General features: G+C 30.7%; 1 protein-coding gene across 5 annotated transcripts; it reads left to right on the top strand.

The window, feature by feature from the left end:
• The first annotated feature begins 409 nt into the window (after positions 1-409).
• Positions 410-13,528, top strand: LOC106108946 (endoplasmic reticulum metallopeptidase 1-like). Of its 5 annotated transcripts, none has more exons than XM_013290314.1 (20): positions 410-589; positions 1,212-1,283; positions 1,647-1,691; positions 3,061-3,177; positions 3,942-4,122; positions 4,563-4,724; positions 5,346-5,473; positions 5,949-6,047; positions 6,266-6,410; positions 7,301-7,452; positions 8,038-8,182; positions 8,544-8,664; positions 8,969-9,068; positions 9,373-9,565; positions 9,878-10,059; positions 10,506-10,646; positions 11,514-11,731; positions 12,210-12,325; positions 12,834-13,015; positions 13,301-13,528. In XM_013290314.1, exons 3-20 carry the CDS (start codon positions 1,683-1,685, stop codon positions 13,466-13,468), a joined length of 2,559 nt encoding a protein of 852 aa, XP_013145768.1. In that variant the 5' UTR covers positions 410-589; positions 1,212-1,283; positions 1,647-1,682; the 3' UTR covers positions 13,469-13,528. The 5 variants fall into 5 exon arrangements, with proteins under 5 accessions (XP_013145768.1, XP_013145769.1, XP_013145766.1 ...); XM_013290312.1 differs by lacking the exon at positions 410-589 and adding an exon at positions 596-841 and having other exon boundaries at positions 11,514-11,716; XM_013290311.1 differs by lacking the exon at positions 410-589 and adding an exon at positions 596-841.
• Positions 13,529-15,945: the final 2,417 nt, after the last annotated feature.

Here is a 15,945-nt window from a genome sequence, read left to right as displayed (position 1 = left end):
ATCACCTACCGCCTAGTTAAATTACGAAATCGCGTAAACTTCTATACACGGATTCTTAATCTTAACAAAAAGCCATTTTAACATCTTGTAAACGCCATACAAATCTATTTGGCCTCGTTTTGGAGCTCACAATTGCTTTGTGTTGTCATTTTTGACTAATTTGAAAAAATGATTTGTTATACACTATAATTCTATCACATTTTCTTTTCCTCGAAAGTAAGTGTTGTGTTAATTAAGTTATAAATTATTTATTGTTTTTTCCAGTGGAATTTTAGATTTTGTGCAAACCCAAGGTTGTATGGTGTTTATTTTCTCAGGGGTAAATTTTTGTATTTGGCAACACTCATTTTGTTTACTTCCAACGCCAATGTCAAAGTGACATTATCATACAAATATTTTCGTATTTTCTGTTACCTTTTTATTTAACCAGTTTATTTTTCAAAGTTTAATTTATCTAGTAAACGTAACAAACAGACATTGAACGTCATTTTTATTAAAACTTTTTGAATTATATTGATTTTGTACTAACTTTAAATATGTAATGTAAATAAAATTTGAAGTGAAGATAATCATTTATCAATAATAACAGGTACAAAAGATAACATATAATTCCAAGGAATTAGCAAACAATACTCCGGTAGAAAAACGGTAGACTTTGTAAATGTTTGTTTTAATTCAAGTAATGTGAATCGTATAAATATATTATTAGTACTAGCTTAGAAGTGAGTGTCAAATATATTTTATAAGATAAAAAGACGTGTATTATAATAATTAAGTAAAAATGTACAGTGATCAATTTGATATTGATACCTACAATAGAAGAAGAATTACCGAGTCTATGGTATGTAAAAATTTTAAACATCTAAAAGCGACATTAAAAAAGTAATAAGCAAGTGTTATTGCGAAGTCCTCAATTAGCTTTTGCTTCACTATTTTTGTGAATTCAGATCGCAATCCTATTTGCCACCTTATGATAAAAAATTGGCAAGTGAAATAATTGTTTTATGTATTAGATGTTGACAGGCTCTGTCCACACAGAATTAAAAAAGTAACATCAGTAAGTAGCCTCTGTTTTCCCCCTGACTATGTTCTACATCTGTGCCAAATTTCATCAAGATTCATTAAGCCAGTCTGTAGATACATTCTAACAGAAATTTGAACACCTAAGGAATGGTGTTTATAATCTTAAAATTATAATTATTATTTTCCAGACTCACAGAGACCTTCCCGAGTTGTCTCCATTAGACATTGATGAAGAAAGAAATGAGAAACCTTGGCAAAAGGTAATAAAGATTGTGGTATTTACAAGATATTGATGTATTTAAAGAGTAATTGACTGCGTATAGCATGACATATATCATTTATTTAGAAAAAGATATATGTACAGTCAGCTTCACAAATATGTATTCGTTAATTTTTTTTTAGAAACAGGCGTAAAGTTTTAAAATTACACATTCATTTGTTTGTGAAAACAAGTATTCAAAGTAGGAAGTATGCAGATGGTTACATGCATTTTTCTAACTGAAGATATATACAATTTGTAGCTTTGTATACATTTGCAGTCAACTGTACATTTATTTTGACTGCGAATCCTCAAGATAGTGAAATATAAAATTATTTATACATTAAATTTTGTATATTTCTAGATTTTAAATCAAATCATCAAGAACAGTTCACAAACAATGAAATCTGTGAGTTCATTTACAAATAGGGATATCTGTATTAATTTCTAACCTCCAAACTATTTACTAAATAACATATATGCTTTTATCTTTGGTATTTAATTTGTCATCTTTTCTTTATGTTGTTTTTCATAGTGAACGGGAAATGTAATTTACAATAATTTAATTATAAATAATAACATAAAGTAGTAATTTAAGTTAACAGTGGTAGAACCCGCTTTAACATCTTAGCACTGCAGGGCTGGCACGCTCAGTGTAATACCACAACCACACAGAATACAGGGGTGAAATGGAACAGTGAAATGGCCAGAGGCCTAATTTAAGTCCCTTTCTCTTTACCACCCTTTTCTTAAAAGGAGGGGATGGAAAAGGGAAGTAGATTTGACGGAGGAGGAGATGCATAGGAAGGGGAAATATCCTCGTTATGTGTGTCTCTTCCTCTGTGGGATAAGGGTAGGCAACGCAACTGCAATTGCGGATGTCTATGGGCGTTGCTTCTTTGGATTCAGGTGGCCAGTTGCTCATTTGCCACCTTATGTTATAAAAAAAATGTTGTTTTTCATAGTGAACATTGGGAAATGTAATTTACAATAATTTAACTATAAATAACATAAAGTATAATGTCATTAATAATACAAAATATCCAAGTAAACTAGCCTTTAGCAAATAGTTTATGTAATAAAATAGTTTAGTGTTGAAATTATTACAAAAGTAGATAACTAAGGGATAAATTAATCTTGTATACCTTGTATATTATTTATGTCCAATCTTACTTCTTATTAATATTATAAATGCGAAAGTTTAGATGGATGGATGTTTGTTAGAGTTTGTAGCCTAAACGGCTGAACGGATCTCCATGAAATTTGGCTCAGGTTTAGACCATAGTCTAGAAGAACACATAGGCTACTTTTTATCCCGGGAATAGTTACGGTTCCCGTGGGATTTTTTAATTTAGTTTTTTAATGTTTACTCGATCATTCTGCAACGGTTCAACATATCTTATTTAAATTTGGCACAGATATAAAACAAAGTCTGGAGTACATATGGGATAAGCTTCATCCCCGACAAATGTCCGGTTCCCGAGGGATACGTAGCTTTTTGTAATTTACATAGTTTGTATATTTCTAATACCACGCTAACGAAGTCGCGGCAACAGCTCGTTTTTTAAATAAATAACTGATAGTTATGTGAAGGAGTAACAGAAACAGCGCTTGCTTAATACAGACTGGTTTATTGACGTCACATACAAGCACATACATAACAATAACACTATATAAAAAGCCTAAAATCTAACTTCTCATATAAGGGAATTATGCTAAACATCGACAATTGTCACTTATCAAAGCTGTTTTATTTTTTATTTCGTATAATTTTTCAGGTACCGAGCGTTGCAATAATTCTTGTTGTAGGCTTTTACCTGACTTTAGGCTACCTAACACAGCTCATTGAAGATGATATGCCTAAGGTTATATCTGAAAAGGATGTACAGGGTAAAGTAAGTATTTTATCCTAGAACATAATATAGGTAAAAGATAATAATTTAAACTGTCCAAAGATATTAAATTTAACAATCATTTTAAACTAACTTTATAATACCTATAAAAATATCTCTATGTATAATAAACTAGCTGTTCCCGTGCGACTTCATCTGCATAAAATTATGAAAATTTTATTTTATTGTTTACATCTGTCAAATTATCAATTACAAATATCAAAATGACATGATGACAATTTTGCTTCCTTGATGTTGGCAGCAACTTATGGTCTCTTTCCCACATTAGGGTTTTTATCCAAAATATTTACCCCCTAAGTTTAATGACGTGAAAATATATAGGCTAAAGCGTGACGTATGTGTAGGGCTTTTTATTAAAAAAGTGATTATTCAAAAACATGCTGTAATTGCTGACATCTTAGGCAACAAAGAAGTGTGTGTTTACGCTTTATTGTAATAGTATAGATAAACGTTAAATCGACTTCAAGACGGAATTTTCCAATTTTTGGTACACTTAAGAAAAACTCAAAAACTAACGGATAGTTTTTTATTAATTCCGCGTTAAACTAAAAAATGCACGTAAAACGGATAATAAAACACTTTAATGGTGCAAAAATTTTTGGATTGGGTCCAATAGTTTTTGAGTTATTTCAATACAAAAATATAGAGTTTTCTTTTTTATAATATTAGTAGATAGAGATTTTGCAAAACCAATTAATGTTTACTTGATATTTCTGTATATTTGTTATATAATTGTATATTTTCAGGATGTTGAAATATTCAGTGAGGAATCAGCGAAGGTCTACCTTCACCAGCTCCTCGGCAACCAGCCAAGGGTAGCTGGTATGGAGTATCATTACGAAAAGACCAAAGATCTCAAAGTATTGCTTGATTCTGTAGCTCAACAGGCTACAATACCTGTGAAAACGGATTGGCAATTTGTATCCGGTTAGTAAATTAAAAGAGCTCTATTATTATTTTTTAAATCTGTTTGTTTGTGTGTACTAATCTCAGAAACTATTTTATGTAATGAATTATGGTTTTTACTAATCTGTTATGTTAAGTTTCATTTAAAATTTAATATCTGTTTTATCAAATTAGTAATTTGATAATAAAAAGAGGAAAGATTTGTATTTTTGTTTGTAGTGAAATAACTCAAAAACTGACTCGATTTAAAAAATTCTTTCATCATTAAAAAGCTATGTTTTCAGGGTAACAAAGGCTACATTTTTATGTTACACAGACGAAATCCTGAGCAACTAGTAAGACAAATAAATATGTCAGTTTTAAATTGAATATTTCTGAAAATTTGAATTCCAGTGTGGTTTTAACTATTTTTTTCAGATTTTTCAACTTTTAGAAAGCAATGTTTGTAATTTTTTTTTTAGGTGATTACTTTATAGATTTTAAAGTTCCGCATGTTAATTGTTATCGCAACTTGTCAAATATTATCGCAGTGTTAGAGGGAGATAGTGGCTTCTATCCCAATGGCACTATCGGCACGTCATTGTTAGTTAACTGTCATTATGACTCCGTTCCATTTGCTATTGGTAAGTAAAATGACAAACACCTTCGATTAACAACAAGATAGCAGTGGTAGTGCCCGCTTTAACATGTTAGCAGTGCAGGGCACGCCCCCAGTCATACCACGACCACACAGACAGGCGTGAAGTGGAAGCAATTCCGTGTACAGTCTGATGAGTGTGGTGCCGGAGACCTAATTTAAGTCACTTTCTCTTTACCACCCTTTTCTCATAAGGAGAGGATGGGAAGGGGAAGTGGATTTGACGGTGAAGACGCATAGGAAGGTGCAATATCCTCTTTATGTGCGTCTCCTCCGTCGTATAAGGGTAGGCAACGCATCTGCAATTGCGGATGTCTATGGGCAGTCGCTTCGCCATTTTGGCGGATTCAGGTAGCCGCTTGCTCGTTTGTCACCATATATTATTAAAAAAACCTATATATTTTTTTAAATGACCTTTGACACTGATTTTTTTTTTGTAAAGTTTGAGGTAAAATATTTTTTCCCGTCACATTTATGTGAATTTCGTTACACGAAAGAGACGAAAGATGTAAAGTATAGGTAGAGCAAAAGAGAGCGATGAAATATGAATTTTGTACTGTTTTTTCTATTTCACTTTTTTTCATATTTTTTTTTATTTAACTTCAAGGTGCTTCAGATAATGGTGTGTTTTGTGCAGTAATGTTAGAAACTCTCAGTAGATTGTCTAAAAGGAAACAAAAATTAAAACATAATATTGTATTTCTCTTCAATGGAGCTGAAGAAAATCCTTTACAGGTATTAAATAATATGAGTTCTAAATTAAACAATTTAAGTTGGATTTAGGTTGGATTTTATCGTAAAAAATAATACTAATATTATAAATGTGAAACGGCTGAATAGATCTCAATGAAATTTGGTATAGATGTAGAGGATAGCCTGTAAGAACACATGGGCTACTTGTTTTTTTTAATACCACGCGGACGGAGTCGCGATCGAAAGCTAGTCGTAAATAAATCGTAAAAGATAAGAAAAAAACACATTTATTACTAATTAAAACCGATTTACTAGTTTTGGAGCCTTTAAAAAATCATACATTCCAATATTTTATAGAATTACTTTATTCGCATACTAGCTTTATCCCGTGACTTCGATCTATATGACATTTGTCACAGATGAAGAACACATAAAATATGTATGTTTTTTTATTCCCCGGAAGAAGTCCCAAGCAAAAGGCACTATAGTTGAAAAAATGATACAGTTTTTTTTTCAGGGTAGCCATGGCTTTTTAAAGCACCCTTGGATACAGGGTGTCACAAATGTGGTGAATTTAGACGCGGCGGGGATGAATGGCAAGCCTACTGTGTTCCAAGTAAGTGACGTCACGCGTTGTGCGACAGAGACAACGCTATACGATTATGTTGTCTCTTTCTGATGTGAAACACGCAGTGTAAATTTTTTTAGATTTTTTTTTTTGTAAACTTTACTTGAAAAAATCTTTGTTTTCGTGTTTAAATACACATTTAGGTTAATAAAATAGTAATCGGGTCGGAATTTTTGGACCTAAAAAAAAAAAACGATTTTTTTTAGGTATCAGATCCTAGACTAATTTCGATATATCAAAGTGTGGTACCAAAACCGAATGCCCAAGGTTTTGGAGAGTTTCTCTTCAAAACTGGTATTATACCGTCTGATACAGATTTCAGAATTTGGAGGGATTTTGGTGATATACATGGTGAGATTTTTTTTTACATGTGACGTCATTAGGATTTTTTATTCAACTTAAGATATGGTTCTGAAGTTGTATTTTTTTGAGACACGTTATTAGGTACTTTTTGGTGGCAAAAAAATCGCAAAAAATCGCACACGGATGAATCCATTCACAAATTGATATATTTCAGTAAATTATAACTGCCAGTTTATTTTTATGGTCCAAAATATATTTATTTCGATTCTAAATTATTTGGAGGTTAACTTATGTCAATTCCCTTCACTGGAATTATTAAAAAAAAAACACATTACAGCTAAAGATATCATTTTTTGTTTTTTTTTTGTTCAGTAGTTTTTGTGATTCTTATCTTACTTCTTACTTCTTACTAATATTGTAAATGCGTAAGTTTAGATGGATGGATGGATGGATGGATGTTTGTTAGCGTTTGTAGCCTAAACGGCTTAACGGATCTCTATGAAGTTTGGCACAGGTTTAGAGCATAGTCTGGAAGAACACATAGGCTACTTTTTATCCCGGGAATAGTTACAGTTCCCGTGGGACTCATTAATTTAGTTTTTTAATGTTTACTCGAAAATTCTGCAACGGTTCAACATATCTTATTTAAATTTGGCACAGATATAAAAGTCTGGAGTACACATGGGACAAACTTCATCCCCGAAATGTCCGGTTCCCGAGGGATACGTAGCTTTTTGTAATTTATATAGTTTGTATGTTTTCTAATACCACGCGGACGAAGTCGCGGGCAACAGCTCGTAGTTAACTATTTTTACAATTTTACATATATGATTTTAAATACTTTATCTCAATAGCAAAGTCTGCATGCCTGGGAGACCCACAAGTCTCTGCCCACCTCTTTGGGTTATGTGCGTTATTATAATTGACGTATTTTTTAGGTTTGGATATAGCGTTTGTAAAATGGGGAAATGTATATCACACGAAAAATGACAGACCAGAACTTATATTGGATGGTGTCATACAAAATGCAGGCAATATGCTGTTAAATCTAGTCAAGGAATTAGCTAATAATGAAGAATTAGAAAACAAGGTGAATTGTTTTTTTTTTTTGTAATTATTTTTTCTAAATATCCGACTCGAAGGACCAATTTATTTTTTCTATTTTTTTTTGTGATTGATATAAGTAAATTTAAAAATACTAATTTCGTCATTACACAATATTTAAGATATTCTTTGAAATCTTTTCAAGTTTTTAAGTTTATTACTAGCTGTTGCTCACGACTTTGTCCGAGTGAAATTAAAAAATGTCTGAATTAACGTAGATTTTTAATTGTGAAAATTGTGTGGCCTAATTTAAGTCCCTTTCTCTTTACCACCCTTTTCTCATAAGGAGAGGATGGGAAGGGGAAGTGGATTTGACGGTGAAGACGCATAGAAAGGGAAAATATCCTCTTTATGTGTGTCTCCTCCGTCGGATAAGGGTAGGCAACGCAACTGCAATTGCAGATGTCTATGGGCAGTCGCTTCGCCATTTTGGCGGATTCAGGTAGCCACTTGCTCTTTTATCTTATGATATAAAAAAAACGTTTTTTGAAATCGGCCCAATAGTATTTAAGTTACATACAAAAATACAAATCTTTCTTCCTTATAATATAAGTATAGTTATTTTTTACAGATATCTCCTACACAAGTGGTATATTTCGACTACTTGAATCTTTTTTTACTGACATACTCGGCCTCTGTGTCACAAATTGTTGATATTTTAGTAGGAATATGCGCGTTAATTACAGTGGCATATTATTTATGGATTGTTGGATATAGTAAGTTTTTTTTTATTAATTACCGTAGATTTTTTAAAAAAAAACATGTGTTATGTCATTCAGGGATAATATAGCTTTGTACTTGTGCAAAAAAATTTTAATTACCTCCAGTAGTTTTTGAGTTTATTGGTTACAAACAAAACTACAAATCGTCACTTTTTATTAGTTAACACTATTATGTTTTTTAAACGAATCAAATTAATTATTTTAAATTTTTATATGAATTTCAATAAAATACATATATTTAGTTTTTTTTTTATAATGAATATAATTTTTTTTTATATTTTTAATTTTTTCTCGTAACTTTTAATTTTATTATTTTACAATCATTATATTGTACAAGTTTTTTTTTTATAAACAGGGCGTTCTTCAGTAATGGACTTACTATCAAGCATGTTGGGCAGAGTGGTGTCGGCAGCGACGGGAGTGTTGGCTGTAGTTTTATTAGTGCTTATTATGGCTATCACTACGAAACAACTTAGGTAAGTTTTAGATTTAATCTAGAAAGAGAAAAAAAAATTATAGTGAAATGTATTTCTCATGTATGTTTTTTTTGTTGTAAATACCGTTATATTTATGTCTAAAGGGAACGCTTAGGAAGGGGAAATATCCTATTTCTGCGCGTCCTCTCCTCCGTCGATTTATAGGTAACGCTACGCTACGCTCTTTACGCTATTTTGGCAAATTCAGATCGTTTCACGTTTGTTACCTCAAGGTTTTAAAAAAATAAGCAATTTTTTGTCATTTTTTATCCAAAAAATGATTTTTGTTACTATTTTTTTACAGATATCTTTCAAGACCTTGGCTAGTGGTGCCATTGTATTGGATTCCATTCTTTATTGTTTCTTTTTTGGCATCCGTCAATTATGAATCAACAAGTAGGAAGGTAACATTTTTTTCACATATAAAAAACACTTTTTGTCTGTTTGTCGTGTTTTCTAAAATGATTGAACTTGTAAAATCTTTGTGCGTAAAACACTACAAAAGTCTCAAAATATTTAAAAAATATTTTTTTTTTAATTTTTATTTTCACACTATTTAAATATCTCTTAGTATAGATTTAGCTTTAATAAAACTTCACTAAAAGAACTTAGTGACTTAACAACTCTAAGTAGATCATACTTTTCACATTATTTTACATATAATAGCAATTTTTTCAGCTAGTTCATATTTTTTTTTATATTTCTCAGTGCGGGCTAAACCGTTCTCTCCACACATTACAAGCGATGACATCAACTCGCTTACTACTAGGAGTCACTTTAATTATTCTGTCACTATTCCCTTCCCTGACAAGCCTGCGGTATGTCATCAGTGTGCCATTGTTTGTGATGTCAGTCGGTGCCATGGTGTCAATGACTGTTGTCAAATATTGCAGGTTAAAAGGTGAGTAGTTTTGTAATTCTTATACTTATGTCGTATTTTGTGATATTTTTTAATGATTTTTTGTCGGTAAAAATTATCTCTTAAAGATAGAAACACCATGCCATTAATATACATGTCTATTTTTTCAAAAATAAAAAGATTTTTTTAAAAAAATAACAAAAAACATATGATATGACTACTACTATTTTTTTTTATTATTCTAACAAATAGAGAGAAACAGACATCTGACAAGTTTGATCCATCCTTTATTGTATAAAAAGATGTTCAATTTAACCAAAAAAATACCTTAAAAGATTTTTTTATTTTTTCCAGCATGGCAACATTTAATATTAGAAATTATTTTAACGTTGCCATCAGCATTGTTCATATTTTCGTTATCTTTACGTCTGGACTCAATAATGTTGTCCACTGCTGGGCGGATGCCCACTAACTATCCAGATTACATCGTGGGTGGACTAAATGTTATACTAGCACTGTTATTTTCTACTGTTTTGGTAGGTTTTTTTATGTTTTATATATAAAAAAATGTGATTTTTCAATAGCAGGTAATTTTACATTTGTAGAGAGAACACAAAAAATAGTAAATAATAAAAAAAATAGACGAATTGCTAACCTTTTTGAGTCGGTTAAAAAAAATTAAGATTGTAAAAAAAAAATTATACTTCATTACATGTTAAAATACAATTATTTAGAAATTATTTTTAAATGTCCACTAAAAATTATAGTTTGTATTACTTTGCTTTATTTGATTTTTTTAATCTATCATACTTAAAAATAGGTTTAAATCTGAAGATTTTTTATTTTTCCCACTTCATAACTAACCTAGTTCAATTTGTAATAAAAAAAAAGTTTTTTTTTTAATACTTTTGTCTCTAAATAAGACTAGAGATATTTATTTTTATTTGATTTTGATGATTTAACAAAATTCTTATAATTCCAGTCTGGGCTGGAATTGTTATTCTCTCGTAGACGCGTGTGGTTACCAATATTATTATTATCAAGTATCTGTGCAGTATTTATGTTTACTCCCATGTCTATATATGAAGATGAGGGTATAACCACACAAAGACATTATTGGTTTGTAAGTATTTTTTGCTTTTAATTACTCTAAGGTCCTGTTCCACCAAATTGTAAATTGTCTGATATGTTTAAAATAAGGTGGCAAACGACCTATCGGCCAAAATGGCGAAGCGACCGCTGCCCATAGACATCCGCAATTGCAGATGCGTTGCCTATCCTTCATTGACGGAGGAGGAGACGCACATAAAGAGGATATTTCCCCTTCCTATGCATCTCCCCCACCGTCAAATCCACTTCCTCTTCCCAACTTCTCCTTATAAGAAAGGGTGGTAAAAAGAAAGGGACTTAAAATAGGTCTCCGGCACCACACTCATCAGACTGTACACGGAATTGCTTCCACTTCACGCCTGTCTTGTGTGGTCGTGGTATGACTGGGGGCGAACCCTGCACTGCTAACATGTTAAAGCGGGCACTACCACTGTTATTTCCCTTATCTGACAGTGACGTCATAAAGCTATCTGAGCCTCTATCAGCCAATCGTGGGACAGGCCCTAAACTGTCGTGGTTTTGACAAAATGTTCGTAAGATATGGATTTCTTGTTTGTCTATATTAATGTTGTGAATAGGAAATAATTTTGTATGTCTTGAAATAACTCAAAAACTACTGGGCCTTTTTCAACTATTTTCACTCGGGCGAAGTCGCGCGCAACAGCCAGTTGAATAAAGCTTTAGCTAAAACAACCCAATTGTAGTAAGAAACTTGTATCTTACGAACATTATGCTAGTTTTTGTCCGTGACTTTGTTCGGAATTTAAAAACTGTGTTCTAGACTTTTTTTTATATTTGTGACTAATTTCTTTGTATATTTGATTGTTTTGGAGATACTTAGTAACATCCATCCATCTTGAAATATCTTTAACTATTCCAGCATTCAGAAATAATAACATACGATAAAAATGGTTCGGCAACAGATTATAAATCAGGAGTTTTAATAATAAAACAAGATGCGTACACTCTGACGGGGGTGTTGTCCGCGCTGCAGCAGGCGCGCCTCTCAGTTCACAATGTGACGGACTTCACGTCGGATTGTGAGAGACACGTGTACTGCAACCTGCCGCTTTACAGACCAAGGTTTGCACAACATTTGTGAGTAAATTTTATTATTGTTGGTTTTTTATTTACAGAATTTTCTATGTAATAGTTTGTTTTCGTAATCATAGCAATTTTGTACTAGATGGCGCTTTTATTAGTATTGTAGCGATTTTTCGCTAGATGGCGCTGTTATTAGAATTTTAGCAATTTTTTCCACAAAGCGATATTATAAAAATGTAATCATTCATTATATCGCGTTTCAATAAAATATAATAACTTTTCGCTAGATGGCGCTTTTATGAAATGTTTTTCATCAGATGACGCCTTAATAGAAAGTTGTAGAATTTTTTCCGCTAGATGGCGTATTTATTAAACTTAGAAATGGTATCTTAGTTGAAATCGTCACAAGTAATATTAATAAAAATTTCAATAAGATTCTTTATGTATCTATTTTTCAGTAGTTTTATAACTTTTGAGTTCCTAAACGTTTAAAATGTGTTTATATTAAAGTAAATTATAAAATTATGTACAGAAAAGATTTATTGTTCCTGTACACGGACCCGCCGGCGAGGTTCAGACCTGAACCTTCGCTTGTTGCTACCAGGAGCTGCAGCCAGGATACTTGTACTCTCAAATGTATTATGACTGGTAAATATATTAAATATTTCACACATATGCCACAAAAAGGCCAATAACTTTAAAAACTGTGTTTCAAATATGTTTTAGTTATAATATACGATAACACTTTTATCTAATGGCTATGGTAATTTTATAATTTATGTCTGTTTTTCAATAATATATTTAATGCTAGCTTTTGCCCGTGACACTGTCCGCGTGGAATTAAAAAAAGTAGCCTATGTGTTTCAGATTCTCCTCTACATCTACATTTTATCGAGTTCCGTTCAGCAGTTTATACAAACTCTAACATACATCTAAACTTTCGCATTTATTTCATACTAGTTTTCGCCCGCGACTCTGTCCCCGTGGAATAAAAGAAACAAAAGTGAATAGCCTATGTGTTCTTCCAGACTGCTCTACATCTGTACCAATTTTAATCAAAATCAGTTCAGCTGTTTAGGCCACAAACTTTAACAAACATCCATCCATCTAGACTATCACATTTATAGTATTAGTATGATAATAATTTATTTTCCAGGTCCACAACACAATACTTTAACGTTTTTCCCAAATTACGGAGTTAATTTAACGAGCTGGTCGTTCTCATCGCCATTGGAAGCAACTGGACAGTTCCTGAATAGAAATATCTACGTCATTACTGAGGCTACCTGTACTTATTCAGATATGTTAACTCCTATGGAATTTACTTTGACATTTAATGTAAGTATTATTGTTTTGGAAATAGAATGTAAACAGCGCCATCTCTTAGAAATGTACTAGTAACTTATCCTACTGTTGATTTTAATGCACCTAGATGGCGCTGCCCAATATTTATTACTTTTGCCATTTCATTACAACGCCATCTTTTAGAAACAATGTTAAACTACTAATTACTGAAAATTTATAACAGATGGCGCTGTTTGATTTGATGGTTTTTTTTTTATTTAAATACTTGTGTTTTTAGACAGCTTTATAACTATATAGACATATTAATTGTTTTTCCAGGTAACAAAGGAACAGCAAACTGAACCTTTTGTAGAAATATCTCATCACGCGCACAAAATACATCATCCTGAAGAATTTACTGAAGAATACAAAAAACTTTTAAAGGCAATGCCTAAATATTTTAATATAGCTTCCACGTTAAGTATAAGATCTAATTATTTATTCTAAAATATATGAAATAACAATAAAAGACGAACAAATAAGTGTTTAAAGATATACAAAGTTTATATTTTCTAGTAATTTCAAATATAAAATTAGTTTTATGTTTGTAATAAAATCGGTTGCATGATTTTAATAAATATTTATAATATTTCAAAGGTATTTTTGTTCTTAATTTTTGTGTAATTTTTGACTGTATTTTAATAGTAAGTGTTGGAAAGTATTGACAGTTTTCCATTTAAAGAATAAACTGCGCCATCTATTATCTCTGGAAATAAACTCAAATGTTGATATTTCTAGTCATTCTAAACGAAATAATTCAAAGTTTAAAATATGAATTATATGTGCTGTTAAATTAAATTTGGCTACATTGTTATAACTAATAACTAAAAATGTTACCAGTAGTTGTTACTTTATATAATTTGTAATAATTTTGTTAAATTGTATTGTAATAATTTCATAACGTAATAAAAGACATTATTAAAAAACGTGTTTTTTAATTACCACAAACATAATTGGAACTAGTAAGTTGTTAAAAGGTTTTTATAAAATAGCTTCTCATTATTGTCCGCAAAGAAATTAGTTTCAAATTATAACGCAATATGTACAACTCTACTAATATTATAAAGCAAATGGCAAATATTGACGTATCTCCAAATGTCGCCGAAAGTCTGATATTCACTTGATTAGTTAAATAAAGTTTATTATCGCGCGATGTCACAGACAAAAGCTAGTTAGATAAACAAAAAAAAAACTAGCAAAAAGCCAACATCACGCGGTGTTCCCAGGCGGTCACCCATCCAAGTACTGACCGCGCCCGACGTTGCTTAACTTCGGTGATCGGACGAGAACCGGTGTTTTCAACGTGGTATGGACGTTGGCGAATGGTGCAGACAAATAAATCAACATAATTGTACAAATGACGTCATTTCTGATATTTTAATTCTATGAAATAAGTATTTCAAATGCACCTTAAAGTGTTAATTATTTTTGCTGTAATGAATCTATGAAATATACTAAATACAACAAATTAATACAGTATTTCTTGTAACATTTGTTTTCAATTCTTATTGTATTTCAAAAACAAAATAATGTTTTGTTATGTATATGCATTTTATAATATTGTTTCAACAAAATTACTATAGTAATTTTGTTGAAATTTTATTTCAACTTTCTTATTTACACATGTATACATCACCAGTTTTTTATTTCACTATGTTATCATTAATTGACTTGATCTGCTTCATTCTACATTTATGCAGTTTCTTTTATCTTTTCCTACCAACTTAATTAAGCATAAAAACAAACACCTAAATTTAAATCTTTTTTATATTTCGCAGCATCATCTCTTAGAAAATAAACATTATATTTTAAACAACTGATTACCAAAAATGTGTAATAGATGGCGCTGTTAGATTTTGTTGAATATTTTTAAATTGCTTGTTTTATTTTTAGAAAGCTATATCTACATAGAGGTATTCATTATTTTTTCAGGTAACGAAGAAACAGCAAACCGAACCTTTCGTAGAAATATCTCATCACGCGCACAAAATATATCATCCTGAAGAATTTACTGAAGAGTACAAAAAACTTTTAAAGGCAATGCCTAAATATTTTAATATAGCTTCCACGTTAAGTATACGATCTAATTATATGTTCTAAAATATAAAAAATAACAATAAAAGACGAACAAATAAGTGTTTCAAGATATACAAAGTTTATATTTTCTAGTAATTTCAATTATAGAATTAGGGGAAGTTTTGTAATAAAATCGGTTGCAGATTTTAATAAACATTTATGGTATTTCAAAGGTATTTTTGTACTTAATTTTTGTGTAATTTTTGACTGTATTTTAATAGTAAGTGTTGAAAAGTATTGACAGATTTCCGTTTAAAGAATAAACTGCGCCATCTATGATAATATACAACATTTGAGTTTATTTCTAGAGATATCTAGAAATAAACTCAAATGTTGATATTTCTAGTCATTCTAAACGAAATAATTCAAAGTTTAAAATGTGAATCATATGTGCTGTTAAATTAAATTTGGATACATTGTTATAACTAATAACTAAAAATGTTACCAGTAGTTTTTTCTTTATAAAATTTGTAATAATTTTGTTAAATTGTATTGTAATAATTTGATAACGTAATAAAAGACATTATTAAAAAAACGTGTTTTTTAATTACCACAAACATAATTGGAACTAGTAAGTTCATAAAAGGTTTTTAATAAAATAACTTTTATTAATTCTAATTACTATGCACGGTTCGCAAAGAAAATAGTTTCAAATTATTACGTAATTTGCAAAACTACTAATGTTATAAAGCAAATTGCAAATGTTAACGTATCTCCAAATGTCGAGGAAAGTCACAGATGTAGAATATAGTCTGATATTCACTTGATTAGTTAAATCAAGTTTATTTTTTATTTTCGCGCGATGTCAGGCAAAAGTTAGTTAAATATACAAAAAAAAAAAACTAGCA

Source organism: Papilio polytes, unplaced genomic scaffold (genome assembly GCF_000836215.1).
Source record: "Papilio polytes unplaced genomic scaffold, Ppol_1.0 DF821400.1, whole genome shotgun sequence".
NCBI classification, from domain to species: Eukaryota; Metazoa; Arthropoda; class Insecta; order Lepidoptera; family Papilionidae; genus Papilio; species Papilio polytes.
Note: the sequence above shows the minus strand (reverse complement) of the source record. Positions and strands in the feature narration are given on the sequence as shown.